This window comes from Cuculus canorus, chromosome 10, assembly GCF_017976375.1.
Source record: "Cuculus canorus isolate bCucCan1 chromosome 10, bCucCan1.pri, whole genome shotgun sequence".
Classification (NCBI taxonomy): domain Eukaryota; kingdom Metazoa; phylum Chordata; class Aves; order Cuculiformes; family Cuculidae; genus Cuculus; species Cuculus canorus.
Genome location: NC_071410.1, coordinates 460,137 through 477,709, shown reverse-complemented (window position 1 = coordinate 477,709; position 17,573 = coordinate 460,137). Strand labels below are relative to the sequence as shown.

At 54.2% G+C, this 17,573-nt stretch overlaps 1 protein-coding gene across 1 annotated transcript in view; it reads right to left on the bottom strand.

Annotated features, from left to right (window-relative positions):
- AR (androgen receptor) overlaps positions 1 to 16,777 on the bottom strand; it is a 52,716-nt gene extending 35,939 nt beyond the window's left edge. Inside the window, exon 1 of the mRNA XM_054076077.1 lies at positions 16,042 to 16,777. Within this exon, the coding sequence (XP_053932052.1) occupies positions 16,042 to 16,556 (515 nt within the window). The 5' untranslated portion in view covers positions 16,557 to 16,777. The remainder of the gene's footprint in view (positions 1 to 16,041) is intronic.
- Positions 16,778 to 17,573: the final 796 nt, after the last annotated feature.

Genomic DNA, 17,573 nt, shown 5'->3' with positions numbered 1-17,573 from the left:
AGATGACAACGCGTTTTCCAAACACCTCTGGCAGTGAGGGTGGGCAGGAGAAGCGTGCCTTCAAGAGAAGGTCCAACAGCTCCCAGGAGCCACAGATGGGCACAAAACTCCAGCAAGCGCAGCTGCACAAATCCAGTCCCAAAACTCTGAAAATTAATTCCTCTTTTTTTCTTTTCAAATGCTCTATTTACTTATTTTGACAGGTGATCTTTCACACACTACCCCAGCTGCATCTGGAGCTGCTCCTCTACCAGCTCTGGCCCAGGCAAGCCCACAGCTTTCTCTCCTTTTGCTTTCCTTTGGTGCTCCAGCTTGGAGCTACCCCTGAACCCAACTGCTTGTCCTGGCACCCAGGGACTGTCGCACCGAGCCACCTCGAGCTCCTGCACCCACACTGATGGGACAGGCGGTGGAGGCTGCACCATAACCCAAGCTCTGAGGAGCCTCCCAACTGCAATGCCCATCCCCATCTCACACCTTCCAGCCATCCCTGAGAATGTATACAGCACTGAGACTGAAACCTCTGCCTCAAAACCTGATCTCCAGCTACTTTGCTCCGTAAGCGGATTAAATACATCATGTGAGAGAAGATAAAACGCTACATTTTCCCAGGCAGAGAAGGCAACCACAGAAAGGGAACCCGTAACCATATTGCAGGGTTACTTAAGATGTACCCCCCCTGATTATGAAGCTTGGAGGGGACAAAAAGCAAACTGGGGTACTGCTGGCAGGCTTCAGCCCTGAGGATTGCCCCAAGGCCATCATTGCCGCACTCTGCATTGTCCCAGTGACAGCACAGTCACCTGGAGTCTCCAAGGACAAGACCTTGGTGTCCCTGTGCACAGAAAGCCCTGCTTATTTCCCAAGGAAACAGTCTGTCCTGGCTAATACTTTCTAAGTTTAACTCACATCAAACGCATCTCCTCTGCTGACAAGAAGAAAATGTGACTATAAAGAAAACCCCGAATAATGAGATCCTCTCCTGAGGTAGCTCCACAAACCACTGGTCTTGTGTCTCCAAGCTGCAGATGGCTGCCAGAGGGAGAGCCGACATGGCACGCACAGTGTAGGCAGGGCAGGGACTGCTGTCAACGGCGTGGGTAGACGCTGTGTTCACCTCTGCGCTCAGGGGAGGAGAGAGCCCCTCTCCAACCCACAGACATCTCTGCACCCTGGCAGTGGGACAAGCACTGCGAGCCTCGTTCACAGGCTTGGCTTTCTCATACACAGTGGGAAATTGGGACCTGGAGGGGCTGGAGAGCCCTCAACAGCATTGGGATGCAAGGGGATGGAGAACAGAACCCAGGCAGCCGACCCTCGAGCCTCCTGAGCACCACAACGAGCACCCCAAGCACTGAACCACCCTGAGTCCCCACTGGGGTCACACTGAGTCACGCTGTCTCTTTCCAAGAGCCAGGCTGACCCCCACTTCAGCCATCCCATGGCAGCGTCTGGAGGGGCTCGCCTTCGCTATGCCCTGGAGGAGGCTGCACTGGAACCAGGCTTCCCTCATGTCACCCTGGACCTGCAGACAACCCCACTGAATCCAATAAGGTGCTGCACTAGGAAACACGAGGCGGACTGATTTAAATCCAAGTCATATATGACGTTCAGATGCAATCAGAATTTAATTTGGTAAATCAAATTAGTAAATCAATTTTCATCTCTTCTATGTCTGCCTTTTGCAATGATTCTCCTTAAAGGACACATTCAGTCATTTTCCCTGAAGGATGCATTTGGTGATGTTCCCTACCTTCATATTTTCTCTTTGCAATGTGCAGAATGCGTTCATTTTAAACAGGGCCTTGTCAATGCGTCTACAGAGGATGTGACAGCTCTTTTCATTAGCAAGAGCCTTCTCCTGCTTGGCCAACATGCAGGGGTTTTAGAAGCAATTCTACAGTTCGTCGTGACTTTTGGTTTTCCACTCTATAACATATAAAATGGTGTATAGCACATCTCTTATCTCCTACAGGCTACGTTAACATTTTATTTGTGGCTGGTCCTTTTCTAAGGGCTCTCCACAATATAACAGCTGTTGGAGACCCTGTCCCTTCCCTCATTCTCTACACAGGCTGGAAGAAAACCTCCCACATTTTCCTGCATTTTCAGCTCCACATGGGTCTCTGTTTTGGATGACAGACTTTGAACTCAACTCCCCTAAGAAATTGGATTTTCTCAACTTTCCAGAGCTGGTTTAGCAGCGCAGCAAATTCCTGGTGTGGAGGTGCTCCTTCTGCCAGGAGCCTGACCTCTGCCCAGACTCCAGCAAACCCACGAGCCACCATCACGTTTCACTGACCTCCCATGAGTGTCACTGGCTCTGGCAAACACAGGTTCCCATGTCCTTCTGTGATGAGAAAGCGAGAATACAGCTCCACGCCTCACCCCACTTGCGACACGTGCTGATCAGCATTCTTCTTCATTACAGATGATGAACTGCTCCAGCAGCTCCGCAGCCAGAGATGGCATTAGCCCCTGTTCCTGTGGAAACCCACCCAGTAAGCCCACTCCCCACTCACTCTGCAGAAAAACGAGGCGATGCAAACCAAGGTTGCAGAGTGGAGCCCTCCTTGGCTGAGGATCCACTTCCAGACTGGGATATTTAAAACACAGACTATTGTCCCCACTCCCTTTGGCAGTGGAATTATTGCTAAGGAAACTGGTGCTGCAAATCTGCATTTTTATTTCCTGGCAGGAGGAAGCATGAGTTGGAATCGGGCGGAAGGCAGACAGCAGAGGAATCCAGCATGGAAAAAGGGGGAGACCACAAACACCCCTTCTGGTGGAGGCACCCACACGAGGAGGCTTATCACACGAGCACGACCTGTCAGCATGGGCATAACAAAGGGTGGCATCACTGCCCTTTGGGGGGCCACTACTCCTGCCTCTCCTGCCTCCCTGCTACCAGGCTGGCCAGTGCCATCCTCCTCCTCCTCCCAGCAAAGCCCCAGAGCCCTGGGGAACGATAGGGAAGAGAGGAAGAACAACAATCAGCCCAGGGAGCAGCCCTGGCTTCCCACACGCAGCTCACAGCATACCCTCTCACAGGAGCCGGATGCAGGGATTCACCACAGTGGCAGTGCATTGCCAGCCACGCTGGTTTCTGGGCTGACTGGGATGGGGGATTGTTTGGCTTTTAGGTATGTTTATAGCAAGACCAAACCTTTGCAGAGACATAGCTTCAGAGGCATAAAAATGCTTTTCCTTATTATGTCTGGAAAGGGGTATAAGCTGATTCTGCAAAATTTCTCTTCAGGTCTGCTGGCAAACCCCTGGTTTTCAGGAGTAGACTTCACAACGCATGCAATGGCATCATTTCCCCCTGCCCTCAAAGCAGATTGTGTCCAGAGTCGACTCACAAAGAGTAAACACACCAATTATAATGAAGGTTTCATGTATCTATGGTCATCTTGGCACTTTCAGCCCTGACCTCAGCAACCAAGGCAATACAGAGGCGAATTCCTCAGCACCCCACAGCAACTGGCTAACGTCCAGACAGGTCCTGCTCTGTGCCCTTCCTTCCCAGCAGCTGCCTGGTGGCCACGCTGCCCACTGCCCACCGCTGCCAGTGCAGCAGGACCAAGCACCTCTGCTTGTTCTGCGGCTTTCAGGGCTGACAGCACTTCTTGGGAACCACAGTGAGCAGAACCCTGTGATCGGCTGATCCCCAGGGATCCACATATATGGAGGGCACTCCCATAGCCACAGCCAGACACCGGCACCTGCAGATGCCAGCCCTGCTGATCAACCCCTGTACTGCCAGAGCCCGGGTGCTTTTGCAACCACTTACACATCCAGCACCCGTCTGCTCCTTCGCTGCGTCGCCCTTCCAGGCAAGTTAGGAATGAAAGCAGAAGGGAATAGTTTTCCTTTAAGCCCGCCTGCAAACCAAAACACAGATGCCACAGCTAATTTTAGGCCTGTCAGCCTTGAGAGCACTGTCTCAATTCTCTCTTAGCGAGCAGCAACACAAGTATCTTGGGACAAAGCTGCCGAAGCAGCCAAGCACCCACCCTGACTCTCGCTCTTGGGAAGGTGCAGAGCCCAGTTCTCTCCTTTGGCTGCAAATACACAGCTCTGCCTGCTGTCCAGGAGCAAGAGGTTCACTGCTGATCCCAGGGGATGCCCGCAGGACACAAGAGCCCCCTCTGTTAACTGGGAACAGGCGCACAGAGGGACCAGCCCCTGCCCTGTAGACCTCAGGCTGCCACCACATCCCAGGGGCATTCGAGCAACTGTCCCAGCCCCAGCTGTAATTCCAACGTTTAAGCACCAATGCAGCAGAACGGAGGGTGAGTGGGACAAAGGAGGAACCACTGTTCCCAGCCCCGCCGGGGGGGATGGATGCTCCATCCCGCAGGCTCCTGGCACTGCCCTGCTCCGTTCCTTCCCCAAACCACCCCCACAAACAGCCAGGAACCAAGGACCAGAACTTGGCACAGGCTCCGCTGTAATCAAGAAAGGGAAAAAGATCCCCGCGTTGCTACATTTTTTCCAACCATTTAAAGATGTTCCTGGGGACTGGGGAGCAGACTGAGAAGTAACAGATTTCTTTGCAGGTTGAAGGTCGTATTGTCAGGGAAAGACTGTCCGCCCACAGGGGACACAAAACCAAAGCAAATAACTGAAAGGCAGCAAACTAACCCCATGCGAACAGGCTAGGCTGATTGGGACGGCCTTATACGTTCCAAAGTGACACACAGGGCCCAGCCCAGAGTCAGCCGAGCCCGCACTTCCAGACAGGATGGGGGTGACCTGGAGGGTCCATTCTCAGCTTTGTGCCTGAGCAGAGGCAAGAAGAGGTGCTGGACTCGTGACAGCCCCCACGATGTCCCCATGTAGAGGCTGCAGAGCCCCAGGCACATCTGACCTGCACCACTCCCCATGGACAGCATGGGGCAAAGCACCCAGTTCTCCACACCTCCTCCACAGACGGGACGAGGGATGGAGATGTCATCAGACAAGAACAGAATACACACACAAAATCCATGTGTTGTGTCCGTGGGTAGAAGAAGGCACGTGCCCACAGATGCGCGCATACACGATCCAAGGAAAAATGCAGATCATCCAAGCGAAATTTGCACACAGTAGTTTCACAGAATCAGTTAAGTTGGAAAAGACCTTTAAGATCACCAAGTCCAACTGTAAACCCAACACTGCCAACTCCACTACTAAACCATGTCCCTAAGTGCCACAACTTTTCCAGTTAATGCACTTAATTGCCACACAGAAGAAAGCATTTAACCTGCTCTGCACACAAATTACTCTCCTCCTTCTCTCTCGTTTACAAGAGGACAGAAGAGCTGCCCAGATAGCCCATCCAAACCCTCCCCAGGCACGCGCAGGCACTGCTACAGCCCACACTGGACACGGGATGGGGGGAAGCAGGAGCCTTCACTAGAAAACCACTGATATGAAAATCCCATGCCTGAACTCTGTTCTCAGCACAGGGGCCAAGGTCAAAGCATTTTTCCTGCCATTTCTAACCAGCAAAGAAGCAAAGGCAGCTAAAATACGTAACAGCAGCCAAACTGCTGCAGGGCTGGTGAGAAAGCACCAGGAAAAGAAGTAATGGATCATCTTGTGAAAGACGGAGGGAAGCAGCCCTCTCAGGCCTTCCTTGACCTGGGAGAACATGCGGGAGTGGAAGCAGAGCCCAGGCTCTTCCCATCTTGTCCAGGGAACAGAATATGTCCTGGTTGCTCTATAAAACATATTTTAGGAGACCTGCAGCCTTCCTCCCTGGCTCTTCTAGGGATTTCTCCTGATAGGAGCCATTTCAGGAATACCTGGCAGGATGCTGGTCTGGCAGCATGGATGAAGATGTGGTGTAACACAGGATTTATTCCTCAAGGCTCTTCCCAAAGCCACTGGCTGCACCCAGACCCAGTTTCCTCTGCACATCAGTGCAGGAGGGCACCCACCAGCCTGCACCCACCCAGTGCACACCCACCCTTCCTCAGCCAGGTCACCAGCACATCCAACCCCAACTCTAGACAGAACTTAGCCTTGTGCTCGGCAGGCGGTGCCGGCACCCCAGAGCAGGCAGCCAGGGTTGTCTCCTCAAGCACTGACTGTTGAAGACCTGGCTGTAGGCACCACTCTTGTTATGGAACATCACAACTCTGCCCGTGCACTGCACATGAGCAGTGGCAGAGAGAGGTCAAGGGGGCTGAAGCAGCCCTCCATGCTCCGCACAGCATGACAGGGGTGCACGTCGAGTCAGTTCAGCTCTCCATGGTGTCGACTCGCTCAAGCCCATCACGGTTCTGGACAGGAAAGCGTGCCTGGCTGCTCTCCCTGATGGCTCAGAGGACGGGGCCCTGCCATGCTCCTCACTCTCACAGCAGGGGATGTCCCGTGCCAACACTGCTGGTGTCCAAATACCGGCCATTCTGCACACAGACTCTCTAAGCCTTATTGAAGGGGCATCTTTCGCTCCCAGAACTGTTTTGGCAGTGGCAGCTGCCTTGCCTGCGCTCTCAGGGAGCTCAGCACCATCCATGGCTCTGCAGCCCCTCAGCAGTCCCATGCCCTCCAGCAAAACCTGAGCTCATCCACTGCTCCTGCCTGGGGGCTGCGGTTTATTTATTATGGTGGGCTCCACCGACTGCCCAGGGACGTCACCAGCAGACCTGCAGAGCTCAGGCTGTCATTCTCCCTGTGCTGACACCCAAGATGCCCGGAGCTGGGTAGCATCCAACTCCTGCCACAGGGCATGGGTGCCTGCTGCCCAGGGAAAGGTCATCAGCTATAAATACTCATAGAGATGGGCTGTATTTTTAAGATGACTTCTATGCTGAAAAAGTCACTCAATCTATGGTCTGTGTCCGAACAGATCATTCCTGCCACTTCTGTGGATGTGACAGCATTTGACTTTGTTCTCAATGTTTAAAAAGGCCTCCCCAGACAGGGCCAGGAGTCCCAAACCACGCAGAAGCACAGGCAGCCTTGCTCTTCTCGGCCTCTGCTCAGATCAGATTAAACAGAGAAAAAGCAGAGGGAAGAGAGCAGCTGGAGCTGAACCTGCCCTCCCTGCCCGTCCCCGCACCCAGAGAGCATGCAGGCTCTCCTGCTCGATCTCCTGAGATGAGACACGGCACTCCCGCTAACGCTATCCTGGAGCTGGATGGGGTCAGACATCCCCAAGGACAGCACTCGGCTCTGCCAAAGCAAACAGGACAATCAACAGCGTGCAAAGTCCAGGGCACGTGGATGCTTCTGCAGGACTCTCCCAAACCCGAGCATAGAATAGAACTCGGATCCGCTTTGCATGTAGCCCAGATGCTGAAGTGATCGCGGCTTGGAAGAGCTTCAGAAGAACAGTGCCATCAAAGCACAAAGCCCTGGCACCAGTGATACCTTTATGACTGTGAGCGCACACCATGAACTTTACTTTAAAATACTCAGGAGAAGAATCAGGATTAAAATTGTTATTTGTAAAGCAGAGTAAAACACAAACACACATTCCAACAACCCCTAAGGCTGCAGCAGGCACCTTGCCTGGGGGAGTTGGGCACAGCATCACAGCATCATTCAGGTTGAGAAAGACCTTTAAGAGTATCCAGTCTAGCCCTTAACCCAGCGCTGCCAACTCCACCGCAGCTCAGCGTCCGAGCAATGTGGGGTTCCAGGGCTCTGCCAGAGCAGCTCCTCTTTCACTTTGCCCCACACCCAGCACTGGCAGAAGGACTGAGCTGCAGTTTGATGTGGGTGAGCAGTACAGCCCGATGAGCAAAGAAGGCAGTAGCAGCAGCAGAAACAGCAAATAGGAAGATGGATGAAGAACCTCCATCCCAAGTCTCTGCCATGACAACTGAGTCAATTCCTTTTGATTTTAATGAGCTTCCTCATGCCACGATTACTGCACGATAAAGCCGGTTGTGATCCACAGAGTGTGCAGTGACTATGGACAGCAGGGCCACCAGCCTGTCTCAGTCAAAACCCCAAGGGGACCAAACTGCTTTCTTCCACCACAGAAGAACAAACAGAGCCCCACTGCTCTGTGGCATTCTGCCTCAGATGCCCGGCCAGGGCTGGACGAGGTCACCCCAGCTCAAAAGCCAGGAATGCTCATTCATGCAGATGCAGCCACCAGACTACCCTATTCCCATTCCAGCTAACTCCTTTCATTCCTTACAAGGGAGATATTCCTTTCTCCAAGCAAAATTTACGCTTTCCACTACCCAGCACAAACATCAAGTGCACAAGACAACTGCTTTTATACTTATAAGCTTTTTCCACCAATTGCTGTTAACTGTCAGACTTCATTTCTTACCCCTGGATCCCAAAAAGATTTCCACAGGGAAGCTCTTCACTCTGGAACAGCAGCTGGTAAAACCAAGGCTGCTGGATGCCCGAGCCCGGCTCCTGACACCCTGCTCGTGTAGGTGTGGACTCTGAGACCTGTGAGCGATGGGGAAGCTGGCAGTCAGCTGTTCTCGCCCAGGGGATGTACTCAGAATTGAAGATTGCCTTCTCCCTCCCCAGAATAAATCACCATTTTTATCACCAATGTTTAACTGTTGGTCACACAACCCCTGCAGGGATTTTTGGGATCTACCAGAGCCGCTCAGAAAAACAAATGTTTTTTTTACCAGAAGGAGTGGAAAGTCTCCCACAGAATATTCTTCTTTCAGTAAATGCTCATTTGATAAATTTAAAGTGTCCCACAGATGATAAAAAAGTAAGATCTTTTTCTTTCCTATCTAACTTTGTAATTTCAGCCCACAATCACGAGTGCAAGTATCCATTCCAAACCAAGCAGCCAGCTGCAGCAGCCCATGCATGGCCACCAGCAGGCACACCAAGGGCAGGCTGCGATGAGAATGATTGTCAGTGCAGAAACGGCAAATCGGGACAACCATTCCAAATCCGCGACTGATAAAGTATGAATGGGGGGCTCAGGGCTAAGACAACACAAAGTACTGAACTGCTCCTCTCAAGCTATTTTTAACTCCGTGAAATGAAACTGTTTTCACCATACCAAAACGAAAAGTTCCCACAGGACCAAACCAACTTCCAATATTTTAGGAAATGACAGCATTTCTTCCTGCAGGAAATGGCAACGTTCCTAGTTTTCCTCGCAGTTCAGGAGTTCACTGTGAGAACTGTCCCATCCCACACTGCAAAGCTCCAGTTCCAATCAGCTCGTTTTCACTGTGCTTTTTACTTGCACCAACATCAGAAATCTCTGCAGGTTTATCTTCCACGAGCTCGCAGCCCAAAGGTGCCACTCGGCACAGACACAGAGCGAGTCGTTGTCTCCTGCCCGCAGCCAGGCGTGGCCTTGGAAGGTCCTCGGCACAGAGGCGAGGGGAGTTGTGCATCATCCAGAGGGGCAGTGGATGGCATTGGACATTCACTGCCTCGCTACAGTGTTTGCTGTAATTCCTGCCAGACCATCCCACACCTTCCATAATCTGAAGCCAGAGGATGGAGGCAGAGATTTCCAGGAATCGCTGGCTCTGTGCTGCAGGGACTCACTGGCAACCGCAGCAGCGCATTCTCAACACAAGTGCCCACAAGCCTGATGGACGACCCAGGGCTCCTCGGCATGGCACAGCCGTGCCCCCTGAGGGCATCACTTCTACGCCATGATGCCCTCAGGAGCTTTTGGAAGCGTGGGGACAGATGAGCACCGAGTGCAGCCATGCTGCCAGGTATCCATCGGTGTCAACACTGTCCTCCGATCTGACGTGCTGTGGCAGCCCCATGGGAGGCACAATGCAGTGGAGATGGCCCTGCACCGGGGGCTGACGTTGGACCCCGCCGTGCTGATGCTGCGCTGGGAGCTGATGCCCGTCCCTGCTGTGGTGATACTGCACTGGGGGCTGATGTCTGTTCCCACAGCCTCCTGAGAAGGAAACGTGGGTGGAAAGGGGCAGTTGTGCACTGCAGTGATTTTCTTTCTGATATGGCAATATGCAAATTTCCTCTCTCATTCACGATCAGATTTTTCAAATATATTTCCCTTCTGACCTCAGAAAAAGCACTGAATCAGTACTGATTTTAAACAAGCTCTCTTTGGCTGGAATGAAATGCTCATAACAGGAAAAACAATGGGTTATGCTGCAGACTGGCTGCAGGAAGTAATGCAAAGCACAGCTAGCATCTGCATAACCAATAAATACCAGTGACTACTGTAAACAGCAGGTGAAATGTACAAGCCATACAAGTTGGAGAATAGCTGGGCAAGTCCTTTCTTGCTTCCTGCCCCATCCTCGGGAATACAGGACAGAGTACACAAAATGCCTTTATAAAACTCAAACCCACCAATGCCCTAAAGCTTTGCATGCTTTATTTCTTTGGTGAACTCTTTTAAATCCTCAGCCACCATTTCCTGCACTCAGCGTGGCGTAGAGCTCATCCTGATGCTGCAACCAGCCCCCAAGAGAAGCAGGGGGAAGAAAGTAATCACTGCTCAAGTCAAGCACCAGACTTTGGAGCCAGTTTCCAGAGGTGTAAGAGCTTGAAAATAGAAGCCATAGGAAAGCATAGAAGAGGAGGGGGCAAAGTCTGGCCTTCAACAGTTTTATAACGGATGGGTGAATAAGCAAAGAGCTGGTTTGTGTTGTGCAAGCAGAGGGGCAGGTCCCACACAAATGCACCGCGCGTGTACGCCCTCAGACCTCATCCTTGAACAAGCGGGTGCATCTCCTCTTCCCAATGCGAAAAGGGGGGGCTGGAGAGTGGGAAAGTTGTCAAGAGAGGAAGGGACAGAGAGAGGGGAGGGGAAAAGAGGCAGACCATTTTATGATACCTGCGATGCGCTACGGAAACACTAAGGAAACCCCAGAACCAAAATCAATTGAGTGGAAGGAACAAGCTAGAAAGTGAAGCACATTAGAAACGGTTATTTTTCCATCATTCATTGCCAGAGCCATAAATCTCAATTTAATGGCACTGGAGAGGTTGGTGCAAGCCCCTCTGTTCACCTTGTCCAGCGCAGCACTCAGGCCCATGCACCAGCAAGCACAAACCCTGCTGAGCACAGGTACCGATGCTTTTTTAGTTCCCACGGTCTCAGTCAGCCTCTGAACATAAAAACTATGACCCTCCCAGCCCAGTGTGTTTTCTGAGCATCTTCAAAAGAAGACAGACAGTCTCCCATGTGCAATACCCTCAGGAGCCCGGCTCCCAACATGGGATTCCAGTGTGCACCCAGTGCCCAGTTAAAAAGCCCATCTTTAGAAAGGCCCACCTGTTGCGCTCACACACAGCAAGCTGAGCCCAGGGAACCAGCTGTGACAAAGGATAACCTCATTTATTAGCTTAAATGAAAATTAACTCCTGGGAAAAACTAAATGAGTCAGCACCTTCAAAACAAAATGAAAACAAGTCAACTATGTAAGCATGGAAGAAAATAAAGGAGCTCTGGCTTGCACGTCACAGTTCTCAGACTGCAGCTCTCAGGAGCACGGAAAAGGAGCAGCCACTCTTGCACTCCCATCTCTGCTGCTCTCCCTGGTCGCCAGGACTTGGCTGCACCCACTGCAAGAAGAAGGCTTGAGCAGAACTTTACCGTCTCAGCTATTCCAGTTACTCAGCCACAGGATATCACTTGTTTCACAACCTTAGCTCAAGCAGAGACTGATGAACACCCTGTCATAGCCTGCATGCATGCCAGCTCACTCTGAAATGAGTCCCGAGCTCCCTAACCCAGAGCCACTGCTGGTGCAGGACTGGTGGTTCAGTCTGTGTCCAAACCAGCCCTCTCTCACCTCTCAGCAGGCACAAGAACTAAACAGGGTTGAGGAAGAGCCTTTTTTTCCAGGCTTTCTCTTTTCCATTTACCAAGACCCATCAGAAAGCTTTGGCTTTCCCAGCCACCTGAGGTTTGCATCCACGGATCCATAGCAGGGACTGCGGGCCATAGGTGCGCAGCACAGGCCTGGCCAGAGGGACGGGAACAACATCCTCCCACCCAGGGCTTCTCCTCAGGTATTTAAATATCACCCTTTGCCTGAGCAGAAAAGTCCTGCTGACAGCTGTGAAGGGGGGCTTAGCCCTTTCTCCAGCGCTTTTTTTTATCCTGCAATGAAGAGCTGAGGTCGAGCCCCCAGCCCTCTCCCAGGAGGGGATGCTATGCATTAGCTGGGAACCACCGGAGCCAGGGTAGCACAAGGACAGCCTCTGTCCCATCTCCCAGTGCGATAATCCGCCTTTCATCTCTTTATCGGGATCTCATCTCCTCCTTCAGCAGGCAGGAATTATTACATCTTTATCTGCAAGCGGCATCACAATTACATAGCTGACCACAAAAGCGATTATAGAGCCATTGTGCCAGGTGAGGCAGAAACACATGGCACTTGACCAGGCTGCCTGCAGCCCAACCAGAGACATTAATGCACGTGTCGGTGTGGCCAGGGATAGCAGTAATAGCAAACACCGCTTAAAATCCCTTTCAAACTATGTGATGATGGACGGCTCGATTTTCCTGAGCCAACTGGCCCTGAAATTCGAGTATCACCTTTGTTCCCACAGCCTCAGCAACAGCTCCTCCTGTCATTGCATCTCTGCTCAAAGCGAACAACCCCACAACGCTCGCAGCCGCTGCATGTCGATCTCACAACCCAGCTCGATGCCGTAACTTCAGATTTATTCTACCAGTGTGCATTTCACTCTTCAAACAGGTTATCTGCTCACCTCAGAGACTGCGGGCAATAATTATACAGTAACCTGAGCGCAAAGATAAACAGCTATGAAACCACAGTGTAACAAAACCTTGGATTAATTTACTAATTATGCATAAGCATAACTGCAATGATCAGGCACACAGTATCAAACGCTTTAAATGAAACTGAATCGTGTTAACACCTCTGTTTCCTGTGTGATGTCTCGGTGTCTCCGATCCCTGCCCATCCTGCTCTGCACAGGCGGGCGGGCAGGATTCCCACCAGCCTGCTCCCCCAGCCCTACCAGCCTGCTCCCCCTGTGCCCATGGACCACCGATCCCGCTATGACATGGCCAGGATGGCCCTGTCTGAGGATGCCAGTGGATCTGCCGGATTCCGAGGCCACCCCCGGCAGCTGACAGCGTCTGTTCATGAGCTGTGTGTGCCAGATCCCGGACTGAGCTGTGAGCCAGCTCCCGGTTCTCCACTAACAACCCCTCAAGCAGCACAGCCCCCATCCCTCAGTGTTAGGGGAAAGCTCTGCCACCAGGACCCCCAGATTTATACTAGTTTATATAAAGGGAAAAGGGAAACAGCTCCCCCCAGGTATGAACAAACAGCTTAGGCTTAAATGTCACCCATGGGGGTCAGTCTCTAATGTACAAACCACCCACCTATGCCTGACCCCGACCGCGCCACGTCAGAGCTGGGGTTTGGAGAGAGGCTCCTCCCGGAGGGAAGAGACACAATCCCACCAGCACAGAGCAGGACCTTCCCAAAGTGGAAAGAACCAGGAGCAACACACATCTACCCTCTCCTGGTTCTTTTCCAGAGGCAGTGCCAGGGGCCGAGGTGCAGCCCTGCTCCGGCCAGCCCAGATGTGGGGAGCCCACAGAAAGGCTTCACACCGCTCCTGAAGGGAATGCAGGAATGATGATTCCCAAAGGTAACGCTCTCTGGGCAAAGCCACATAGGGCAGGACCTTAATCTCGGCATGAGAAGCTGGCAGGGAGTGCAGGTCAGAAGTAGAGCATCCTTTGGTGAGGGACTTTGACTACAGAGTGTTCTTGCTCCCACAACTTTCCTCCCAGCTACGGTTGCCCTCGGAGCTGTCGCTCGCCCCGCTGCCACCAGCGCTCACCCCACTGCAGCAGAACCCAGTGCTGCTGCACATTCAGGAGAAAATTAAAAGACATGGGAGCGGAGAGGCAACATGCTGTGCATGTAATGCAGACCATGCCAGGGTGAAACATAAAACTGGCAGCAATTAACCTGTACAGCTTTTGCCAGACCACCAAGAAGCGTTCCACTTTCCTCACCATGCTTTAAAACTACCTCCAAATACAGAGCGGGGAATAGATGCTGCCAGCCTGCCACTCACCTGCATCCGCCAGGGAATGCCATACGAGAAACGCAGCTCAAAGACAAGATAATGGTACTGAAAAGTGCTCTGTGCCAGCTTTGACTCCACTGCTCCGCGCAGAATCCTGCCAGCAGAGCCCAGGCACTCTCTGAGCTGCTGCGCCAGGGGAAGTGGGGCCACAGACACAGCATGCTGAACAGAGCTGCAGAGAAGAGGAGGACACAGCATCTCCCATGGGGTAAGGGAGACATCATTTATCTGTAAGGCAAGGCTGGATCCACAGGCTGCCCCGTCCAGCCCTCGCCCTTGCCTGCTGCCACCGCCAAACCACAAACCTTGTTTTCCTTAACGCAGCATTCCCTGTCCATGAGGGGTTCTACTGCACAGGCTTCACAGCAGACCGAGCCTTCTGCTAACCCAAAACCTGCAGTGCCCACCGACAGGATTTGGACACGGAAACTTCTCCACCTTCATTAACCCCTGCTCACTCTGCACTGGTTTCAGCAGCGATTCCTCCAGCCTCCCGAGGAAGACACACGCAGGGGAGGCACAGCTCCTGCTACCCATATGACACACACAGCTGGACCCATTCTCACCTTTCCTTACTTTTGCCTCCTTTTTGCCAAGCCTGCAAATAAATAACCCCATGTCAGCTACGGTGTGCATGGTAATCACCACCCTGCCCCGTAAAGATGTGAGCATCTTAACACGACCAAACAAGCACAGGAATGGGGAAAGCTCACTGCTCCGTTTCAATCCATGCTCCCACCACACAGAGCATCCCAGGGTGAACTTGTGGGTGTGAGACTCCAGCAACGCAAACCCTGGCTGTGGCCGGACCCACCACTGGGGCTGGGGCCACCTCTGAGCCAGCACAAACCCTTCTGCACTCGGGCTCTCGCACCCAGATCTGCCAGCCACAGAGAACCCCTCGCACAGCAATGTGCTTTGCCGTGGTGAGCAGTGCCAGTGCCGTACACCCAGCACCTCTCTATACCTATCCACAGTTATCTCCTTTTTGTTTGAGGCTAATTCTCAAGAAAAATCACTTCTGATCAAACCCTTCTCCTCAAACACATAAACCTCTCCTCCTTTGTTGTGTTCCCAAATACTCTTCTATCTCCACTTTAAAACACATCCTCTACCTGTACGTAGAACAGAAGCACCACAGTGTGTCCCTTCCCGTACATCCAACAATTCCAGCTTGCTCTGCACAGCTCATTCCTGCCCGTTCAGCTCATGCCGAGCAAGGTGCAGGGAGAATTCTACCTTAATCTCGAGATCGGTCTGTGCTTCATGCGCAGCATCCCTATTCCTGCACACTTAAGAGCAGCCGGGAGAAGGGGGATAACAGACACATAACAAAATGAAATAAACATACAAGGGACCAGAGAAGAATTCTGGGTGTTTAGCGCAGTGTTTGTGGCACAATCTTGCCTAGAAGCTACAAGAGACAGCATTTTGGTAAAAGGGAAGCCTCCGACAGCAGAGAGTGCCTGCGGGAGGCAGGGTGCTGGTGCCAGCGGAGTACGGGACGCAGGGAGCCGAGAGGCAGCAGGGAGAGGAATGCCGGTGCCGGCGGGGAGCTGGGTGTGAGATACGGGTGACGGCAGGATGTGGGGTGCTGGTGCGGTGCAGGATGTGCATGCCGGTGCTGGTAGGGAGCTGGGTGCGCAGAGTAGGGAGTGGGGTGCAGGATGCTGGTGCCGCTGGGATGCAGGGTGCGGGATGCCAGTGCCGGCGGGGAGCAGGGTGTACAGAGCAAGGTGCTGGGCGCGGGATGCCGGTGCCGGCGGGACACGGAGCACGTGAAGCAGGATGCGAGATGCCGGTGCCGGTGGGACACGGAGCACGCGGAGCAGGATGCGGGATGCCGGTGCCGGCGGGACACGGAGCACGCGGAGCAGGATGCGGGATGCCGGTGCCGGCGGGACACGGAGCATGTGAGGCAGGGTGCGGGGTGCCGACGGGGAGCGGGGTGCAGGATGCCGGTGCCGCGGGATGCGGGGCGTGCAGAGCGAGGTGCGGGACGAGGGGTGCCTGTGCCGCGGGACTCACCGCAGGTCTCCGTAGGGTTCCATCTCGCTCTTCACGCAGGCGGCGGGCGGCGCCCAGGCGGGGCAGGCGGGCGGCTCGGCGGGCGGCGCGGGGCAGCGCCCGCACGGCCCATCCTGCGGGAAGGCGGCGGCCCAGGGCGGCGCGGGGCCGGGGCTGTCGGGGCCGAAGCGGCACGGGGCGCCCCATCCCGGCGGCGCCGGCCCCGCGCCCTCCAGCTTGACGCGCGCGGGCGGCTCGGCGGCGAACAGGCAGTCGCGGCGCGGCGGCTCCTCGGGCGCCTCCAGCCCCATGGAGGCGGACACGGCGCGGCACAGCTGCCGGGCGCTCTCGCCCAGCGCCTCCTCGGGCGGCTCCTCGGGCGGCGGCTCGACCGCGAACGCCGGCCCCGCGGGCTCAGGGGGCGGCGGCGCTTGGAACGCCTCGCAGACGCTCTGGAAGAGGCTGTGGAACGCCCCGCGGAGGCCGCCGTCGGCCGCCCGCGGAAAGGCGCGCCCCGCGCCCAGCTGCACCTCCATCGGCGCTACCGCATCCCGCCCCGCCGGCCGCGGGCACCAGGGGCTCGGGGCGGGGCGGCTGAGTTCGGGGCGGTTCGGCTCGGCTAGACTCGGCTCGGCTCAGTTCGATTGGATTCGGCTGGGCTGCACTCGGCTGCGCTCCGCTCAGTTCGATGGGACTCGGCGCGCCTCGGCTGCCCGCGCGGAGACAGCCCCGGAGCCGCAGCGCCGCCCGCGCCGCAATTTCTGCGCTGGGAGGAGCGGCGGCGGCGCGGGCGGGCGGGGCGGGGCGGGGGCTGAGCGGGACCCCCGGGGCGCCCCGGGACGCTTCAGCCGCGGGACCGGGTGCAGTGCCACGTGTCCCAACCGTGCTGTAGGCAGGGACACCTCCCACTGGATCAGGGGCTCCGAGCCCCATCCAGCCTGGCCTTGAACCCCTCCAGGGATGGGGCAGCCCCCACTGCTCTGGGCACCCTGGGCCAGGGCCTCCCCACCTGAACAGAAAAACATTTCTTCCTGAGATCTCATCTCAGTCTCCCCTCTTTCAGCTCAAAACCGTTCCCTTCGTCCCACCCGTGCACTCCCTGATCCAGAGCCCCTCCCCAACTTTCCCCCTCCAGCACTGGAAGCTGCTCTAAGGTCTCCCCACAGCCTTCTCTTCTCCAGGCTGAACCCCGGCTTTCCCAGCCTGTCCCCGTGCGGGAGCTGCTGCAGCCCTCGGATCGTCCCCGTGGCCTCCTCTGGACTCACTCCAACAGCTCAAAGTCTTTCCCGTGGTCCTGTAATAACAGGCTTAAAGCATCTGGCAGGTGCCATTCCCAGGCTGTCTGGTATTCCATAATTATCTGATTATGGAATAATTCATAATTAATGAATATATAATTCTAATTCCTGTCTGATTCCATAGTCGTACTGGTTTGAGAGTAAGTTAAAACAAGCCCATTAATTCCAGCCTCTTTAGAGATAAAGGGAAAAAAGGAGTAATTTGTTACAGACAGAGAAGAGGAGCCAGTCAGGAAAATGAATAATTAGGTCCAG